This window comes from Cavia porcellus, unplaced genomic scaffold (assembly GCF_034190915.1).
Source record: "Cavia porcellus strain 051 isolate PalLab524CR breed Dunkin Hartley unplaced genomic scaffold, mCavPor4.1 scaffold_1, whole genome shotgun sequence".
NCBI lineage: Eukaryota > Metazoa > Chordata > Mammalia > Rodentia > Caviidae > Cavia > Cavia porcellus.
Window position 1 is genome coordinate 133,853,707 of NW_026947484.1, and position 20,231 is coordinate 133,873,937.

Genomic DNA, 20,231 nt, shown 5'->3' on the forward strand with positions numbered 1-20,231 from the left:
TGCTTTGTTCTTTTTAATAGCAGGATCTCAATCTCTTGGTTTGTAGAGTTTCCTTACATATCTAATCATTTATGGATACAGATATTTTCTGTATTCTGTCACCTATTAACCTTGTCCTATATTTCTTCATTAAACAGAAATTCTTTTATAAGTTTTATCACTTTTCCTTATGATTTATGATTTTGTCTACAGTGTTCTGCCCTTAAATCAGAGATATTCTCCTACATTTTCTTTCATAAAGTGTAAGATTAGATATGTGACAAAATAGCGTATCACATATTGTCACTTACTGTGCACCAAAGAAATGAGAGTAAAAACAGCAGTCATACATCATTTCATACCCATTAGATTAGCAAAAGTTTTGAAAAATTTTAATTGCAGGAAATGGAAACTCCCATATACTCATGGAGAGAATATAAAATGTACCATCCCTTTTGAGAGCATTTTGACAATAGCTAATAAATTACTCAACCCTACAAGTTCCCTGTCTATATAGCTATTAAAGAGAAACTATTGCCCATGTGCGTGTGTAGACAAGTACTTGAATATCCATTGTAGTACTGTTGGAAATAGTTGCAGAATGTAAACAGCTCTCTTTTAAATGGAGAATGCATAAAGTGCATTCTATTTTATTCATAAAAATGGGCTGATACATGTATAAAAGTTTAATGAAATACTATATATTACATGAATATGTCTTAGAAGTACAGTTGTGTAAAAATTTGCAAAAGGTACATGCAGAGTTCTGTACCATTTATGAAAAAGTGTATGAAACATGAAAACACTTGCTGAAAGCAGTAATGTTCTAAGTATGTTTCTGTATTATGGTCTGTGGATTTAGCTCAGTGGCTCAAGCACTTGCCTGGTAAGTGCAAGGTTGTGAGTTTGATCCCCTGTACCAGAACAAAAGAATGTATGTATTATGGGTTCTTACATGGTATGTCCTAAATGTATATATTATTTGGGGAAATGCTAGGTACCAACTTTAGAACAGCTCAGGGAGAACATGAGAAGGACGAGTCAGAAAGTTAGGACTTTAATTTTGTATATGACTATATATGTTTTGAAAGAGGAAAAAGGAAAAAATTCAAAGAAATTTGATAGTAATTAATATCTGGAGGTAGTATGTAAATAAGTACAAATATACATGTATTTATATAAGCACATATAAATAGGTATTCCTGGAATTTTATCTGTATTTGAAATGTTTAGTTATTGTTACTTTTTCAAAAATGAAAAACCCTTTAGAAGACAAGACTCCAAGAACCGAGAATATAGCTCAGCAGCACAAACACCTGGCAAGCACAGGTCCCGAATTTGATTTCCAGCAGCAAAAAAAAAAAAAAAAGGCTGCAGAATAGCTCTAAACAGATCACAAATCTTTTTTTTCATTAGTAATTATAGTTGAGATTATTTACTCTTAGAATTTTATAGCTTTCTATGTCTGAAATACCAACAACTGAAAAAAAGAGACCAAATTTATGAGCAATGCTAATTTTCTTTTTAAACCTAAGCCAAATCATTATATTTTTAAACAAAGAAACTACCAAAATTTATTATGAAATCCTACAATCTTTCCAGTGATTATGAGTAGCAATTATAATACACTGAATTTTTCTAAATTTTCTTCTTAGGAAAAAGATAAACCTTTCAGAATTAGACCATACTTACTAAGAATTTACAGTAAAATGTGATTCTAGTAATACTGCCACTGTACTTAGAAAGGCTTTTTATTTTTACCTTGGAAAGGTCAGATTCCTTAGTACTGTGATTATTGGGCATAATGCAGGAAAAGTGACATTTTATTTCCCAATATCATTTCTGTTTTTTCCATGCCCTTTGCCGAAAGAAATGTGAACTGACTTTTTTGGTTATTTGCTTTACTTATGGGCCAGCACATCTATAAAAAAACAAGTCAGTTTTAATACAGTCTTTGCATCTGCCTCTGTAACATGAGTAACCCATTTCAAATGTGATTTTTGTTTTCTATCTGGGGGAAAATATCCAGTTTCATTAACTTACATTGAACATCTTAATTACATCCTTAGGGGCCAAAGAAATTGATAAGTAGGTGTGATTTTTAAAAAATTATTTTATTTTCTAGCTATATTTATCTTTAACAGTTAGCATAATGATCAATGCAAGATCGAAACTAGTAAAAGTCACAAACTGGTTTTTTTGTTAGTTTGTTTGTTTTGTTTTTTTGTCTTTCTCTTTTTTATCGGTACCGGGGATCAAACTCACGACTACCTGCTTGCAAGGCAGGGGCTTATGCCGCTGAGCTAAATCCCCAGCCCCCAAAGCCACAAACTGTTAATGTAGCTACACTCATCGAATGCTTTCACATTGTGTTGACTGTATGACCAATTCAGAAGATATTAGTTGTTTTAATTCTGGAACATTTGTTTTTACTGCAAAAATTACTGATCCTCAAGAAAAGATTACTTTCTTGCTTTCATGAGAGAAAGCTCATACTGAATTAGGCTTATTATGTGTCTGTTGAGTAAACTGTCAGATAATGTAATTAGAATGTCCAAAAAAACTTTTTAAAATTACATACAGCCTACATTTCTACAAAACTGTATTAGTTTTTAGCTTTATCATTGGCCACATTTTTTAAAGTTTATCAAATTAGTTCATTATATACATTAGAAGAAATTATTTGAGTTAGCTTCATCATCCTTTATTCCCACTTTTTATGCCAGTTAATCTCATAGGAAAACATTAATCCTTTTAAATTCACAAGTTAGACCCTAATTTAGAAACCATGTACAACAAACCATGTAAATAATCAACTTCCTAGCCATGGTGCAAATAGTATTAAAATGATGAATTTTACTTATATGAAGAGCACATGAGAAATTAGTTGTTTCTCATACTGCTTCTTCTTCCTCTCCTGATAGTGTTTGCACTCCTTTGGGTCAGTGGCAGACATTCAGATACTCAAACCTTTTGGTGTAAAAAGCAAAGCAAAACTAGGGGTTTAGCTCATGGGCATAAGCACCTGCCTGGCAAGTACCAGGTCATGAGTTCGATCCCTGGTACTGCAAAAAAAAAAAAAAGCAAAGCAGAGACATATGCTAGGTCATGTTGTTCAGACATATCCTGGGTCATGTCAGCCTTAGGGTTGTGCTGTTATTTTGTCCACCTTAGGAAACTTCTATGGAACTCCTAAACCCCCAGCAGAACCCAGCCCTTTTCAGCCAGATCCAGTTGATCAGGTCCTCTTTGATAATGAGTTTGACACAGAATCCCAAAGAAAACGAACTACATCTGTCAGCAAGATGGAAAGGATGGACAGCTCTCTACCTGAGGAAGAAGAAGATGAGGACAAGGAAGCCATCAATGGCAGTGGAAACACAGGTTTGTAAACAGATGAATGACTTCTAACAGATACTCTAGGCTGACTTTCCAGTGACATTGAATTGAAAATAGTAAAATGCTCATAGAACATGTGGAGAACAAATGATAAGATCCTTTGTTTTGAAAAGATTGTTTATGGAACAATATAAACCTCTATTGACCCTTTGTAAACTAAAATGAATTGTTTCCATTTCAATTAATTAATCAGAAGTCATTAGTAAATAAATAATAGCCATAACCTTGTTGCTTCAAGTATTTTAGATTAATTACTGATGGCCTAAACCTAACTTTACAGGATAAAAATAAAATGTAGATGTTTTATAATGTAGCCTTCAGCCCAAAGAAAGTGCTTAAACTTTAGAAATTTTCTAATAAGAGTCATTTGTTACTAATATTTTTAATTCAAATTCTGAATCTACTCAAAGAAAAGTTCCAAATGTGACTTGTATTTTTGTTTTGTTTGACTTTAATATTTTTCATCAAGTGAAAAGTCAGAAGCAAGGAAGAGGAATTTACTCCATTTAAGTATCCCTGACTAATTAGTGATTGCGTAGGCAACTCTGATGCTCACAACCAAGAGAATGACTGTAAAACCTCAGAATGACAGCCAGACATATTTCACTGCTGTTTATTGTGATAACACCATTCAGAACAGTAGAACATAAACTTCTTAATTGTTGGGATTTTTTTTCACTTGTTTTGTTCCTTTTTGTATTCCTCGTACCAAAAACAGTGCCTGGAACACAGTAGGAACTACAAAAATATTTATCATGTCTCCAGATTTTCAGAATCCATCTCCATATCACTTTCCTAAAGCACTTTGAATTTTTCTTTCATTAGTTACTAAAATGTGCCATGGCCTGGTTTACTGACACACACTTGTAATCTTAGCATTTGGGAGACTGAAGCAGGAGGATCATGAATTCAAAGCCAGCCTAGGCTATATAGTAAGTCCCCTACCTCAAAAGAACAACAAAAATAACATAAAATTGCTTCATGTAGTATATTTGTTGTTTCGATATATTAATTATTTCTTCCCTCCAGATTGTGTTTCCATTTTATTGTCCTCACTTCTCAAATACTTGTGTTTAATGTTAAATGAATTACTCCATGTGTTTGAGTATAAAGAATAAAAATAGGTTTAGAAAGATTTAATTAAGTCGTACTTTTTAATTCTTCACCTAATTCTTCAGTAGTTATTAAAGGGAAATCGTATTATGAAACCTTTCAATGTTGATGTCAGCTTTTACTGTGGCACAAAATTAAATCTACTTATATTTATAAATGCCAAACACTAGGATTGGAGAACATAAATCTGTCCCAATGTGGGAATTTTTCGTTCTTGATTTGAGAGGGAAAAATGTGCTCGTTTTTCATCACCTAATGAAGAGCCCTGCAGTGATCACTGTGATTCTTTTAGAGGTATACCTGTCTGTGATCTCCATAGTTTATGCTGGTCATATAGGCCAGTTGGTAAGCCAGATGTTTAACTCTTCAATGTTAGTATTTCAAGGAAGTGTATCCAAGAGTGTGTATCTACATATTACCTCTTATGTGTAGATATCATAGGAAACTGACATTTGATTATACATTTCTTTGTAAGAGAAAATAGTAGGATGCTTAAATGAAAAAAAAAAAAAAAACCTTAGCGAAACATCTGGCTAAAACTCTTCATCTTTCCTGAGTAAGTACTGAGTGTTATTAACTTACTCATACCTGGAAGAAATGTGTATTTTGTGTGTTTGTTTTTAGGTATAATCCTGCCTTGAAAAATCAAAAGTTATAATGGATGTAGAGAGAGGTGAAGTAGGAGTTTATTTGTATACACTAATATGTATGTTGTTTTATATCTTGCTAAAGAATTAACTCAAAAGAATGCTAATATGCACACATAGGATGAAGTAAGTTATGCAGTAATGTCAAAATATTTTTCCCAGTGAGGTATAACATAAAAAGCACCTTCGCAAGTAATTGGCTTTTAAAGAAGAGTTTTTAATCAGTCACCTGGAACAACATTAAGTAAAGTATATAGTTGCTGTTAATTTGTTTTCTTGCATAGAAAATAGATCATGTTTCATTTACTCATTGAAGAAATGATTATTGAACACCTGCTAGACTAAGTGCTAGCTATTTGTTCTAAGTGCTGGGACTAAAGCAATGAACAAAACTGACTAAAAACAAAAAACTCAAAATAGCTCTGTCCTCATGGACTGTACCTTCTGATGGGAAGATTGGAACTGGCCAAGATGAATGAATAGCAAATACAGTGTATTAGATGGTGCCAGCAAGAAAAATACATCAGGGAGAGGTGGATAGGAAGATAAAGGCTTTTAATTTTAGATAGGAGGACAGAAAGACTTGAAGGAAGGAAGTAAATTCAAATAGTTGCTGGAAGAGCATTCTGACACAGGCAATTAGGGGCACAAATGAGGGGAAAGCTTGCCTATAATATACTACAACAAGGAAACCAGCATGGACAGATAAAATGTGGACGGCATCCTCTGTGTTGGTGGGACAGAATGATGGGAGCAGGAGAGTAGACTAGAATAGTAACCAATGACCTTCACAAAGTGTTGCATACCTGTAATCCCACCGTCCTGGGAGGTTGAGGCCGGAGGAGCACCAGTTCAAACTCACCTGTGCAATTTAGCAATCAGTGAAGTGGTCAGATAGTGATGGGGAGGGAATGTGTATTTTATAGGAAAGATTTGGAGTTTAACTGAGAAACTATGATGGGGTTTTGAGTAAAATACTATATAATGAAGTTGGGTGTGGTGGTACGCCTGTTATTCCTGCACTTGGGAGGCTGAGGCAAGAGGATTGTTGCAAATTCGAGACCAACCTGGGCTACATAGTGAGTTCAAGGCCAGTCTGCACTACAAAGCAAAAATAAAATGGTAGAGGGAGAATAAACAGATTTTTAAAAATTAATTTTATTGGTATATTTTAAATATATGTAATGATCACATTAGTCAGAGAATTTGTACCTGTAGATACTATGACTTGCTTCTTTTTTTCCTAGTTCCCTCCTTTCCCTTCAACCCCTTTTCCCTTCCTTATTTATAAAAACTTCCTTTCCATCTTTTTTACTTCTGTTTTTCTCTCGCTCACCCTAGTTTTTCACCTTCCCATTTGGACATTTTCTTCCTATTTTCCAACAGCTGTTACACAGTTTGGTCCTATTTATTCTTTCAGTTTCTCAAACCAGAGAAACAATGCAATATTTACAAATGTGTGTCTGATTTATTTCACTTAAGAATATGGTCTCAAAGTGCATCCATCTACCTAGAAATATCTCAAGTTTATCTATCTTTATGGCCAAGTGCCTAAAAAAAGCCACATCTTCCTTATCCATTCATTGATTGATGGGCAAAATTTAAGTTAAAAACTATGCTACTATAAACATGGTTATATATATACTGCTGTTTGATAATTTTAATTCTTTTGAGAATATACCAAGAAAGGGACTAGCTGGGTCAAATGGAACCTCTAGTTCTAGTTTTTTGAGGTGTCTTCACACTGATCGCCAGAGTAGTTGCACCTGTCTACACTTCCACCAGTTGTGGGAAGAGGTTCTTTTTCCCTATTCCCCAGCATTTGTTATTGGTTGATTTCTTGATAGTAGCCATTCTTTTTGGGGTGAGATGAAGTCTCAATGTCATACAGTGGGTTTTCACAGACTCATTCTGGCTGCTGTATGAGAATAGGTAAGAACGGTTTTATTAATGGAAGTTCAAAGCTGTGACAGCTTGAGGTCAAGAGAGAACCACACCAGGGAAAGTGGAAGTAACAGGCATAAACCCTCTCCAGGTGGTTGGTTATAAAGAGGAGAGAAATAGGATGGTTGCTAGATGGGAAAGAATAATTTTCTTTTTAAATACTGGAGAAACAGCCTTTTACATGAATGGAGATGATCTAGTAAGTAAGTAGGAGTAGTGGTGTAGGCAGGAGACACAAGGTCAGGGAATCCAGTTTATTACTGGCAAACAGGCTTTAGCTGGGAGCACAGATGTTACTGGGACCCTAGATGGTGGAATAAATGGCTAATGATGGCTGTATAGATGAGCTTGGAAAAGTACTCCTCTGCTTGGCTCTGCTTGGCTCTGCCTGACTCTTTTCCCAGTGAAATAGGAAACAGGATCATCAAATGAGACTAAGGAAAAGGCAATGTAGTTTTCCTCCCTAATGTGCAGTATTGCTTTCCACAGACAGCCTGAGTTACCTACAACCAACCACAGTCTGAGAATATTACTGCATAATGTTTTCAAGGACAGCCTAGATTTGCATAACTTATTACAGTATATTGTTAATATTGCATTCTATTTTTAGTAATTACTGTTATTCTTCTCTCTTTCTGTGCCTCTTTATAAATGGAACTTTATCACAGGAAAAGAAAAAGTACAGTGTATTTAAAATTCAGTACCATCTGGTTTCAGGTGGGTCTTGGAACATACATCCAGATGCATAGAGGTAGGGAGAACTACTGTAGATGATTTAAGGAGAATGAAGGTATAAAATAGTTATCCAGGAGAATGTCAGAGTGAATGGTCTAAAGAATGTGTTTGTCATGCATCATTAAATGCCCACTGAGGTTAGTGATCATGAATATAAAGTCAAGTAGTGCACTAGTTAGCACTTCCTGTGTTCAGTTGTGTGTGCTGGCACGGTTTAGGTGGACAGGACAGTTAAGCAATTCTGATTTAGCCAGACACAGGTAACAGTATTACATTGGGGTGAAGGATTCATGAGGAGTAATTAGCACGATTGATCATGGAATTGAAGTTTGGTGAGGGGAGCAATGGGAGCAGGGACTGAGGGTGAAAGGTAAAAGTAAGTAGTAAGATTAATGTATTGTATGACTTTATTGGATAAAAAAATGGTTAAAGTTGAAATATTGCAAGGATATTGAAGGCCTTTCCTCAGATGCTCTGATTCTGAGGCATTGTCTGCAGTTTAGAGTTGTTACAGTGATGTTATGTAGCATCTTTAAAATTTTAGAAATAGGGGCTGGGGATTTAGCTCAGTGGCATACGCGCCTGCCTTGCAAGCAGGCAGTCATGAGTTCAATCCCTGGTACCGATAAAAAAGAAAAAGACCCCCCCCCCAAAAAAATTTTAGAAATAAGTTGTAATTGCATGAATTGTCGACTCCTTTGAGAGTAACCAATTTTAATATACATACCTACCTTATAGAACTTGGGACTCTAAAAAGAATTTAATATTACTACAGAATATTATTTAACAAGAGGAAATAATACTCTGAGTGTTGAGTATTTTTTTAAAAGGTATTATTTAAAAGCCTGTTAAAATGTATGAAGCAGTTTGGTATAGTAGTTAAGGCTGTGAACCACTTACATTCAAATCTTGGCTTTGCTATTTAATGGCTCTGTAATTTTGACTGAGTCAACCTTTCTGTACCTTACTTTTCTTGATCTGTTAAACAAGAATTATAGTAGATGTAGGGTTGCTATGATGATTGTGAATGAATAAGCATTAAGCATTTAAAATAGAGTTCAACATATAGAAGAACTATATAAATGCTATGTTGTTAGAATTCATGCTGAATTAGTTGTAGTGTTGGTTTTTTTGTTTTGTTTTATGCTTGTCTGTTTGTTTGTGGTACTGGGGATTGAACTCAGGTCCTCACTCATACTAAGCAAGCATTCTACCACTGAGATACATCCTTAGCCCTTTTTAATTGTTTATTTTAAGGCAAGCTCTTGCTAAATTGCCTACACTGTCCTCAAACTGGGATCCCCCTGAATAAATGAGATTATAGGTGTGTGCCACAACACCTGGCCTGTTATTGCTTTCCCATATTAGCATCAAAAGTGTTACGCTATGCAGGGCAAATATCAATGAAAAATTGAAAGAATTGAGTATGTTTGTTATTTTAAGTGCAGAGCATGGGTATCTTAGACAAGGAGATTTATAGTGCATAATTGTAAATATATAATTATAAATAATATGTGTGTATATATTTATAAATAATGTTTAGCACTGTGTTAGAAATGAACAAACCTGTTGAAAGAAGACAGAAACTTCAACTTTTCACCTTGTTCTGTTTTGAACAATGGCAGAAAACAGAGAGAGGCATTCTGAGTCATCTGACTGGATGAAGACTGTTCCAAGTTATAACCAAACAAATAGCTCCATGGACTTTAGGAATTATATGATGAGAAATGAAAATTTGGAACCATTGCCCAAAAACTGGGAGATGGCCTACACTGACACAGGAATGATCTACTTCATTGAGTAAGCAAATACTGTCTCTTCTATCATGCCCTGTCATTGTGAGGATACGCTTTAATCTCATTTGGAAAGTGTCTGTTTCACTATTTCCCAAGACTTTCTTTTTCTTTCTTTAAAAAGTTTTTTATACAAGTAATAGTTGATTCTTAATCTGAATATTTCCCTAGATGGCATTTCATTTTATTAGACTTGGATAAAGGAATGGTATATTTGACTTCTGGTTTTACAATAGAAGGAATAAAAATAGGTTCATTACTAATGAAAAATGTGAAGTATAAAGGGCATTTTACTTTGCTTTTAAAAACAATTTTAGGTAGATTGTTCAACTTTATGAATATTTCAAGAATAATTATGGGGGAAAGCATATTACTCAACTAAGTATTTTTAGTCCTAGAGTTTGAGTGTGATGTATTCAGACAATAAGTTAACTATTATAGGATGTCAATATCACTGATCATTAGAATCATTGATTCAATATAAAGACCAATATTGTTGAAAAGCAATATAATATTTAGGGATATTGACTGCCACATGATTTGATCAACTTTAAATTAAGTGTTATGTGTACCAAAGAATGACATTATGTAAATAATTTATTGGAAGTTTCATTATGAATAATTTTTATATTCTCACTTAGCTATAATTCTCATCTGTAGTTTGCCGAAAGATAGAATAGTGATGTCTGTACAGTTATAGAATACGACAGTTAAGTAACAATTAAAATACTGAGAAGCCAAGTGTGGTAATACATGCCTGTTATCCTAGCACTCTAAGAGGCTAGGGCAAGAAAATTACCAGTTCAAGCCCAGACTAGTTAACTTAGTGACCTAACAAGACCTGGTCTCAAAAAATGAAGACTGCGGATATAATTCAGTATGAAGGTCTAGGTTTAATTCCTAGTACCTAGTACCAGCATTACACTCAAAGAATATATTATAAGCAGGTATTAATTAAGAGTGAGGGACTTGAATCTGTTTCCTCAAATAGTCTGATTCTAGATTTTCCCAAAGAGTAAGCATCTTGCTATACCAAGTAGGATTCTAGCATTTAAAAAAAGATTTTGAGTAACAGTAGTGTTTTTACCACATACAGTACATTCTCATGTATACATAATTTGTATGAACATTAGTGACCAGGATTATATAAAACAGATGCAACCAGATATACTTCTCCTTAGACATTGTAAGGGGATTTCAAGCACATTATACACTTTTGACTTCTGTGCTGACTTTAGGACTAAATCTGAAAGTAAAGTGTGGAGATACCATTAGAAACAGATTAGGAGGCATTGAGTCTGTTTTTTATCCTACAAACGGGAATATTAGTACATTATTAGAGTGGGGATTTATAAATGTTTGTATAGTTAAACATTTGAATGGATTAAAGACTGAAGTATAAGGCCCAAACTATAAAACTCCTAGAGGAGAAAACGGGAAATGCTTCATGACACTGGATTTGGCAAGGACTTCTGAGTATAAACAAAAAGCATGGGCAACAAAACAAAGCAGGCAGATGGGGCTGTATCACACTTACAGACTTCTGCACAGCAAAGGAGTAAGTCAACAGAGTGAAAAGGCAGCGTACAGAATGGGAGAAAACATTGGCAGTTGAGTAAAGGATTAATCTCCAGAATATAGTTGTGTTATTAGTGCTAGGTAAAGCTGTTTTGTTTGATATAGCTAATATGTTTGATCCCTGTTAATATGTGAATCTGTGTTAATTGCTTTTGTTAAAATACACAATTGTAAGAAAACAATATTAACGTGGGCGCGTGGTCTTTACATTTGGGGAATAGATCCTTTGGCCACTTGTTTACCTTAAGAAATACTAGGCAAAATCCTAGTGTATTACTTACATTTGCTAATTTAGCGATAAATCAAAATTAAACTTTTCTCAGGTAGCAAAGTTGAGTTTGATTTAGCAAGATATTTCTACAGTTGGTGTTTTTTGTTTATTTTTTTTAACCATCTTTGTGCTCCTAGGCTGCTTGAATCTTGGTCCCTTTCATTTTGCTAAAGTAAATTTAATTGGCTTTCATTTGTGGAGATTACCTCTTTGACAAAATAAATAACATAGACTTTCTAGAAAAACTTTCAATTTTTTTCCTCTATAGATTACCAATTATAGATTCACTATCCCCTAAAACAGTTTCTGCCATGGTCTGCCAAGTAGCATCATACCTACCAGTGGTTGTGTCACTATGTGTGTATGCTCAGGAATTAGAAAAGGTACGGAAGAGATGATTAATTCGCTGAAACTGTTGACTTCATTTGCTCTGAGTGGGCTACATAGAGATTATTTGAGTTTATCTCAAGTTAAAGAAACCAAATAATGCATAGTATGTGGCTGTGTGGCCACTCTTTGAAACATTTTTGACTGCTTTAAATAAGTGTATTATTCTGTACTTGGCATTTGATCTTTTCTTTAAAATCTTCATTTTCAAATCAGTGCCTCTAATGTTACCTTTCCTTTATGACAGTTTTAGAGTAACAGACAGAGAACAATAGAGTTGCTGAATTTGAGGGATACAAATAGAGGCTGTAGGAGATGTTCCAACATCTTATGCTTTTCAGTCACTTTTAAGCTTACTTTTGAAATATCTTTCTCCCTCTTGAATCCTGTCTCTAATTGAGATCTTTATTCTACAGCCACAATACCAAGACAACCACCTGGCTGGATCCTCGTCTCTGTAAGAGAGCCAAAGCCCCCGAAGACTGTGAAGATGGAGGTAGAAATTCAGAAACTTTTTATCATGCTTATTCTCTTAATCCATTCCTGCCTTTCTTGCTTAGATAATGTTTTCCAAAACCATAAAGTGCATAAGCACCGAAGAGTGGACAACGCTCATAAAGAACTCACCGTAGTAATTATATAATTTTATGAGAAATTTTATTTATCTCTTCTGTGAGGGTTATAGTTTTTTGCTTTAAAAACATATGTCCTAGGGCTAAGGATATAGCTTAGTGGCATAGTACCCAACTGTCAAGCGTGAGGTTGTGAGTTCAATTCCTGGTACCTTCCCCCAAAAAAGAGTAAAAACATATGTCCTAAAAACTAACTTTTAAAGTTCTAAATAAATATTCAATATAATAGGCATATTTTCATTCACAAAATATGTGTCATGTCTGTGGAAATCTTCAAAAATATATTTAACTTAGTGTGTACTGGGATAGATGTGTTAATATCTGTGGCTATTCCTTAGCTAAAATTAGAGCAGCAATAGAAACTCAATGAAAGTCTGTAATATAGTCTTCACACACTCTGTAAAATATTAGAAAAATTATTTTTCAAAAAAGCTTAAGATAGTAATGCTAATTGTATAAGTTTTATATAGTTATAATTTTATAAGTAAGCATAGAATATATTACAAACTTTTTTTTTTTTGTCTTTTTCCTTTTTATCGTTACCGGGAATCGAACTCACGACTGCCTGCTTGCAAGGCAGGCGCTTACGCCGCTGAGCTAAATCCCCAGCCCCTCCAAACTATTTTTTGGAATTAAGAGTTGCAATTAAACAGAATTTCCACATATATTGTTCAACAGGATTATAATTTTTTTTCCCCCCTTTGGTACTAGGGATCAGACTCGACTGCACACTTGCAAGGCAGGCACTTACGCTGCTGAGCTAAATCCCCAGCCCAACGTAATTATAATATTGAGTCTTTCTAGGAACAATTAAAAATAGAATTATTTATAATTCTATTTATAATGACATCAGAAAATTATAAATCTTGATACAAATCTGTTGAAATATGTAAGCCTCAACACTGGAAACTATTTGATACCTTTGAAAGAAATTAATGAAGGCCTAAAATGGTTGACATAACATATGTATGAATTGAATGATACAATATTGTTAAAGCTATCTAGTGTCCATAAAGTGGGATCTAGATACAGTACAGTCCCAGTAAAAATTAAAATGGGATGTTTTAAAGAAAATGATAAGCCTATTCTAAAATAAATGTCTGAAAACATAAAGGCTTCAATCACCCAGATAATCTTAAAAACAAATTGAAGGACATTGGCTACCAGATTTGAAGACTTGCTATAAATCTACAGTAGTAAAAACAGCTTGGCACTCACAAAAAGATAGACAGATCAGTGAGACAGAATGCAGAGTTCAGAAATTTATGCACACATAACTGGTCACTTGATTTCTAGCCAAGGTACCAAATCAATTCAATGAGGAGAGGAAATTGTCTTTAATAAACAGACAAATTGGAACAAATTGATTTTCACATGTTAAAATGAACTTACACTATACCGCACTTCATATACAAAAGTTAGTTTTGGATGGATCAAAAACCTAAGCATAAAAGCTACAGCCATAAAACTTTTAGAAGAAAATACAGGAAAGCTTCATGACTTTGGGATTGATGAAGGTTTCTTATACAGGGTACAAAAGTATGACTATAGAAGAAAAATTGATATTTTATACTTAATACAAATTTTAAGTTTCTTTTCATTGGAAGGTACCATTAAGAAATGATGTCCTAAACTGGGCATGGTGGTGCAGTCCCGTAGTCCCAGTACTTAGGAGGATCACTCGAAATTCAAGACCAGCCTACATTACCTAGTGAGTTTTGAAAGCCAGTTAGTTAAACTGTATAGCCAAATCCTGTCGCTACAAAAAAAAAAAAAGGAAGACCAAATTGCAGATTTTTTTTTTAATTTTAAAGAGGATAAAACCAGGGAAAATAAAACCAATCAAAATAAGCCAGTATAAGTGATACAGAACTTCAAAACCTTACAAAATCAACAATGGTTACCATAATGCCTTTTGTTGTCTTCAGAATAGCTGTAGCTACCTTGAGACATAGTAAAAATTGAACAGAACAGAATAGAATAGAAACATTAAAAATAAAACAGTGCAATAAAGGACTTCAAAACAAGCTACTAGTATTCAAAATGGTTACCATAATATGTCTTGTTATCTTATAAATAGCTGCTCATGCCATCAGATTTAACATGATCAAACAAAACAAAAGAGAATAAAATGCAACCTAACAAAATAAGGAAAATGATACGGTTTCCAGGCAGGGATCACTTCCTAGTGAAGCCCTGTTTTACAACTCAGACAATCATGTTTCAAAGTGAGCAAAATATTTAAAAAGACATTTTACACATGGCCTGAAATCATATGAAAACATACTCAAAATTTATGGTCAAAATTTTTTTATTTTGTTCAGTTGGTTTGCAAAGTACGACCATAATAAGATACCACTTTACAACTACTACAATGACATCCTTTTTTAAAAAAATAACTAATGTTGATGAGGGTAGAGATTAAACAATATCCTTTATGTATTACTGTGCAGAATGAAAAATGGCATACCTGCTTTAGGAAACAGTTTGACAGCTTCCTGGAAAGTTAAATATAAATTTATCAAGAGATCTAGTAATTTCACTCTGTAGGATAGCCTCCTAATAGAAATAAAAACATACATCCACACAAAGTCTTGTATTCAAATAGTCATAGCAAGTTTATTTATAATACCCCAAAAATGAAATCAACCCAAATATTCATTAATCAGTAGGTGAATAAATAAAATGTGATACAGCTCTATAGTAGAATATTCAGCAGTAAATAGGAACAAAATATTATACTTGTATGATACTCAAAAATATTATGATAAAGCCAAGCCTGGTAGAGCACACCTGTAATCCCAGCTATTCTAGCTGCCGAGGCAGGAGAATCACAAATTTCAAACCAGTCTTGGCAATTTAGTGAGACTTTGTCTTCAAATAAAACCAAAAAGGTCTGGGGATGTAGTTCAGTGGTAGAGCACTTGTCTAGCATGTATAAGCACATAGATTCAAGGACAAAAATTATATTAAATGAAAAAGTTTGTGTTAAATGAAAGAAGCTAGACACTGAAAGCCCATATATTGTATGACTTCTTTGTTGGGAATAGGCAGATCTATAGAAACAGAAAATGAGTTAGTGATTGCCCAGGGCTAAAGATCAGGATACGGATGAACTGTTAACAGCACAAGGAACCTGACCAGCATAATATAAATATTCTACAACTAGATTGTGGTGCTGACTGTACAACTGAGTCAATTATTTAAAAATCATTGAATTATATACTTAAAACAGTTTCATTGTATGTGAACTTTGTCTCAACTAAGTTGTTTTTTTTAATGTTTTTATTAGTGCCTATTATACAAAATACTGAGTATTAATGTGGTGCTTTTTGTATATGCATATATCATTTTAATCCATCCCCTTACTTTCCCATTGGTTTTGTTGGAGTTTTTTTTTTGGAGGGGGAATTGTTTGGTTTGGTTCTATTCCTAGAATCAAACTCAGCTGCTGATCCTGATCCTCCTCCCCATTCTTTTTTTTTTTTTTTGTACTGGGGACCAAACTCAGGACCTCGCCCTTGACAAGTCCCCCCCGCCTCATTGTTCTCTTCCGTTTGATATAGGGGAATGAAACTCCTAACCTATTATATGTCTGGTATGAGTTCATGTTCTCCAAAATTGAAGAATAAATTTTAGGAACAATGAAGGTTAAGAGCAGAAAATAGTTATTGAGAGAAAGAAAGCTTCTGTCTGAAAGACAGAAGAGGTCCCAAGCCGGTTGCCAAAGACTGTCTTCTTTGGGGACTTTTATAAAGTAAAATCAGGAGGTGAGATAGCTCCAAGGTGTGGAAAAATGGGAACTGGAAAGATGGGCATGAGGTGGGGCAGAACTGTGATCAACCAATAAGTTTAATTGCTCAGGTGAAATTGATCAAATCAGGAACAAATTGGGAAGTGAGTCATGAGTTGTGTAGTACATGGACAAGCATTGATGCTTCCTATAGGGATTGAGGTGCTGATTCCTGACTTCCTAAGGGTGATAGAGAACTATTTGAAGTGTCAATCCTTAGGATGTGGTTGTATTTGCTTTGCCTTTTGTCTTGAGCTCTGGCCTACAGCAGGAGGTATTTGTCTCTTCTAAGTCTGCAAGGTGAACTTCTGCATTAGCTCCTTTGAGGGCTCAACCCTGTCTGACTGCCTATAATATTTCTTATTCACTAAGCTGCCTGTAACACTTTTACCTAAAAGCACTCTCCCAATACAGTATAAAGTTGTTTTTTTAATGACCAAAGGACTTGCATACTTCACAAAAGCAAAGATGGTTAATAAGAGTACAAATAGGTGTTTATTGTTAATTGTCAACTCTAGTGAGATAATATTCATTTTCATTAGGAGAGTTAAAGAAAACATCTTCATCCTCTAGAGGGACTAAATTCAAGCACACTGACAAAACCAGACTGGTGAGATTTTTAGAACAATTAGAACTTTATTGTTGGTTAGGGTGAAAAGTTGTGTGTGAACATTGTGGAGAACTTGTGGCAGTTTCCTGTAAGGTACTGTTTCAAAAAATGAAAACACATGTCTCTAAAAAGACTTTGTAGAAATGATCTTAGCAGTTTTAGTCATAATAGCTCAAACCTGGATGTAGTTTTTAGTTTGAGTTAATTGTTTTGTCTTAAATATTTTAATGACAAACATCCTAAATAATCATCAACAGGAGAGAAGCTAAGCAATTTATGTCACAAAATACTACTCACCAATAAAAAGAAAAACTGCCAATAACACTCATTCATCAACATAGATAAATCTCAGAAACCGATTGTTTTTTTTAAAAAAAAAAAAAGCCTGAAACAAAAAAATAGGCAGTAAATATCCATTATTTCAAACCTGAGAAGTCAAATGCTTTTTTTTTTTTCCGTACCAGAGATCGAACTTGCAACCTTGCACTTGCTAGGCAGGCGATAACGCCACTGAGCTAAATCTTGGGCTCCCAAGTCAAATTTTTTATGGTGATAAAAATCAGGAAAAAGGAGGAGAGAAGGGAAGTGGGCTGAATTGAAAAAATTCTCCAGAATGATGGGTATTTCTTTCCTTTTATCCGAGGCCATAGTTAGGCAGATGTATGCAAGTGTCATATTCCTTCTAATTGAAGTTATATTAATTTATTGAAAGAACACTTAAGATCTCCACAGTTTATTATGAGTAAATTACAACTCAAAAATGATTTTAAAATGATTTTTTTTGATTTTTTTTTTTGTCTTTTTCTTTTTTTTTTTTTATTGGTAGTGAGGATCAAACTCACGACCACACACTTGCAAGGCAGGAGTTCATGCTGCTGAGCTAAATCCCCAGCCCTTAAAATGATTTTTATGCTACATTTTCTTTGTCTATAGGACTTTCAATAGTAAGCTCTTGTGAAATTAGCCATTGTGAAGGCAAATGGATTATATAATATTGCAGAGTTTGATTACTATGCTATTAGTCTTACAGGGCAGTCTGTTTTGATGGACTGTATTCCTTTTCCTGCTAATTGTTTTAGTTCAGTTTTCTGCCTTTTCTTGTTTTCTTTTGTAGGAGGTATTTATCATCATCACTTACAAGCACTTTTAAGTGAATTTCTAGTATTATCCTCTATTCTGAATTGTATTTTCATATTTTCTATTGCTTTTGAATCTTTGAAGTCTGCTAGCACTTTGAACACAGTTTTTTGGGGTTTTTTTTGGGGGGGGGTGCTAATGGGCTAACCTCCAGGTCCCTTATACATGCCAGACAAATGCTCTATATGGGAGTTATATCCCCGGGCTCCAAATTAACATATTTAAAACTAAATGTGACATCTTTTTCCTAATGCCACTTCTGTATTTCTTCCATTTTATATATACCATCTTCATAATCATCTGAGCCAAAATCCTTGCGTGTTTGCTTCTATTTCTCTTCTTCTCTTTATACTTTTTAAGCCCTGTTGCTTTTTCTTTTTCTTATTTTGCCAATACACTATTATTCAAATATGTATATATGTGTGTATAAATATACTGAAAGCATTTTACAGTGAACATGTACGTCTACCTCTGATAAAGTACAATTAACATTTTGTGGCATTTATTTCTTTTTTTCTCCCCAATACTAAAAATCACATCCAGGACCTTGCACATGGTGGGCAAACATGCTACCACTGGGCTACCTCCCCGGTCTACATTCAGTTATTGACACCATGAGCTGTCCATCTGTCCTCTCTTCCCATGCTTTTTCCACACTTTTTGCTTTATAGTATATCTTCCTTTACATTTTTATACACTGGAATTATTCTCAGTCTTTATTCCCATAATTGCTTCTACTCTTTAATGTGTTTCCTTTATGTCAAGAGTCTCCAAAATGGTGGTACTCAAATCGTTTATTGGCATACAAGAAGAAGATGTTAGAACTTATTTTTCCTCGGGGGGAAAAAAAAGCCGGGTATAGTGGTTCATGCCTGTAATCCTAGCACTCAGGAAGCTGAGGCAGGAGGATCATTGCGAGTTCGAGACCAGCCTGGGCTACAAAGTGAGCTCAAGGCCAGCCTGAACTATATAGAGACCCTGTCTCAAAAAAAGACAAAAAAAAAAAAAAAAAAGAACTTATTTTTCCTAATACAAAGAAAATATATTTACAATAAGCTTCAATGCTATTTTATGTACAGAGTGTTAATGGTATTCCTACCCATCCCATGTCAAATGATCCCATACACCACCCAGTGTCTAGAGGGTAAATGAGCATGAGTCTGATACACTTAAGCTTCGTTTGTCCAAGGCATTATGAGGTTTACTTGTGCTGATTTGTAGACTTACAGTTTTTAAATTAGCCCACACAGAATGGAAATACTGATTTAAAAGATTTCTGCAAAGACACTTCCCAAGCTAATAGTAAGAAAATGGTGACACTGACACTTGGTAAAATGCTGACAAGTATTTGTTCATCTCCTTTCTAAATATCTAGGTTTTTTTTAATATCTGGTTTTATATATACTGTAATATATATATAATACATATGTATGTATATTCATCAGTAAATATGTATCTTGAGGGTACATGTTCATATTTTTGTATTATATTTATGAATAAATATGTCTTGAAGGTACCTGTTCAGGTGGGTTTTCTTTTTTCTTTCTTTTTTAGTTTTTTGAGATAAGGTCTCACTGTATAGTCCAGGCTAGCCTTGAACTTATAGCAATTCTTCTGCTTCAGCCTCCTAAATCCTGGGATTACAGGTATATGCCACCATGCTTGGTCATGTTCATATTTTTTTTTTATTAAGAAGGCTATATGATCAGGAAACCTTGGAAACATTTAGCCTAACACTGCTAAATTTAATCTTTCTAAAATATAACTATCTCTCCACTTGCTCCACGTTGTCAGCAGAATAAACCCTAGACTCCTTAGTAAAGTATGTATCAGGTCCTGGCCTAGATCCCCAATCTCCCAAATGAGTGTATAGCAAAGGCTTAAATAAATTATATAAGTGGTATGATTTTAGGCTCCCAGAGGATCACAACCCCTTTGCAGAGTTTGGGACTCTGGTGGCTAAGACAGGGAATGTCTCTGGGAAGCCTGTATTTATTATTATTTTTTAAACAATGCAGGAGACTCAACAGTGGTTCAAGGACTTTGCCAAGTAACAAATTATGTTTAATTTAGAAGAACTATCTTATGTTAGTTTTGGAGAAGTGTCTTAGAAGATCTCCATGTTGCATTTCACCGCAGGAGTAAAATGCTTGTACTACAGTCTTTATTTAGTTAATTGGAGTTGGGAGCCAGATGTCCTCAGTTGTGACTCT

The 20,231-nt window shown here is 34.3% G+C and overlaps 1 protein-coding gene across 3 annotated transcripts in view; it reads left to right on the forward strand.

Moving 5' to 3' along the window:
- Magi3 (membrane associated guanylate kinase, WW and PDZ domain containing 3) overlaps positions 1-20,231 on the forward strand; it is a 264,809-nt gene that overhangs the window by 171,926 nt on the left and 72,652 nt on the right. For all 3 annotated transcript variants that reach the window (XM_063226000.1, XM_003479237.5, XM_063226051.1), the window contains exons 4-6: positions 3,154-3,363; positions 9,443-9,617; positions 12,263-12,342. In XM_063226000.1, the coding sequence (XP_063082070.1) occupies positions 3,154-3,363; positions 9,443-9,617; positions 12,263-12,342 (465 nt within the window). The remainder of the gene's footprint in view (positions 1-3,153; positions 3,364-9,442; positions 9,618-12,262; positions 12,343-20,231) is intronic.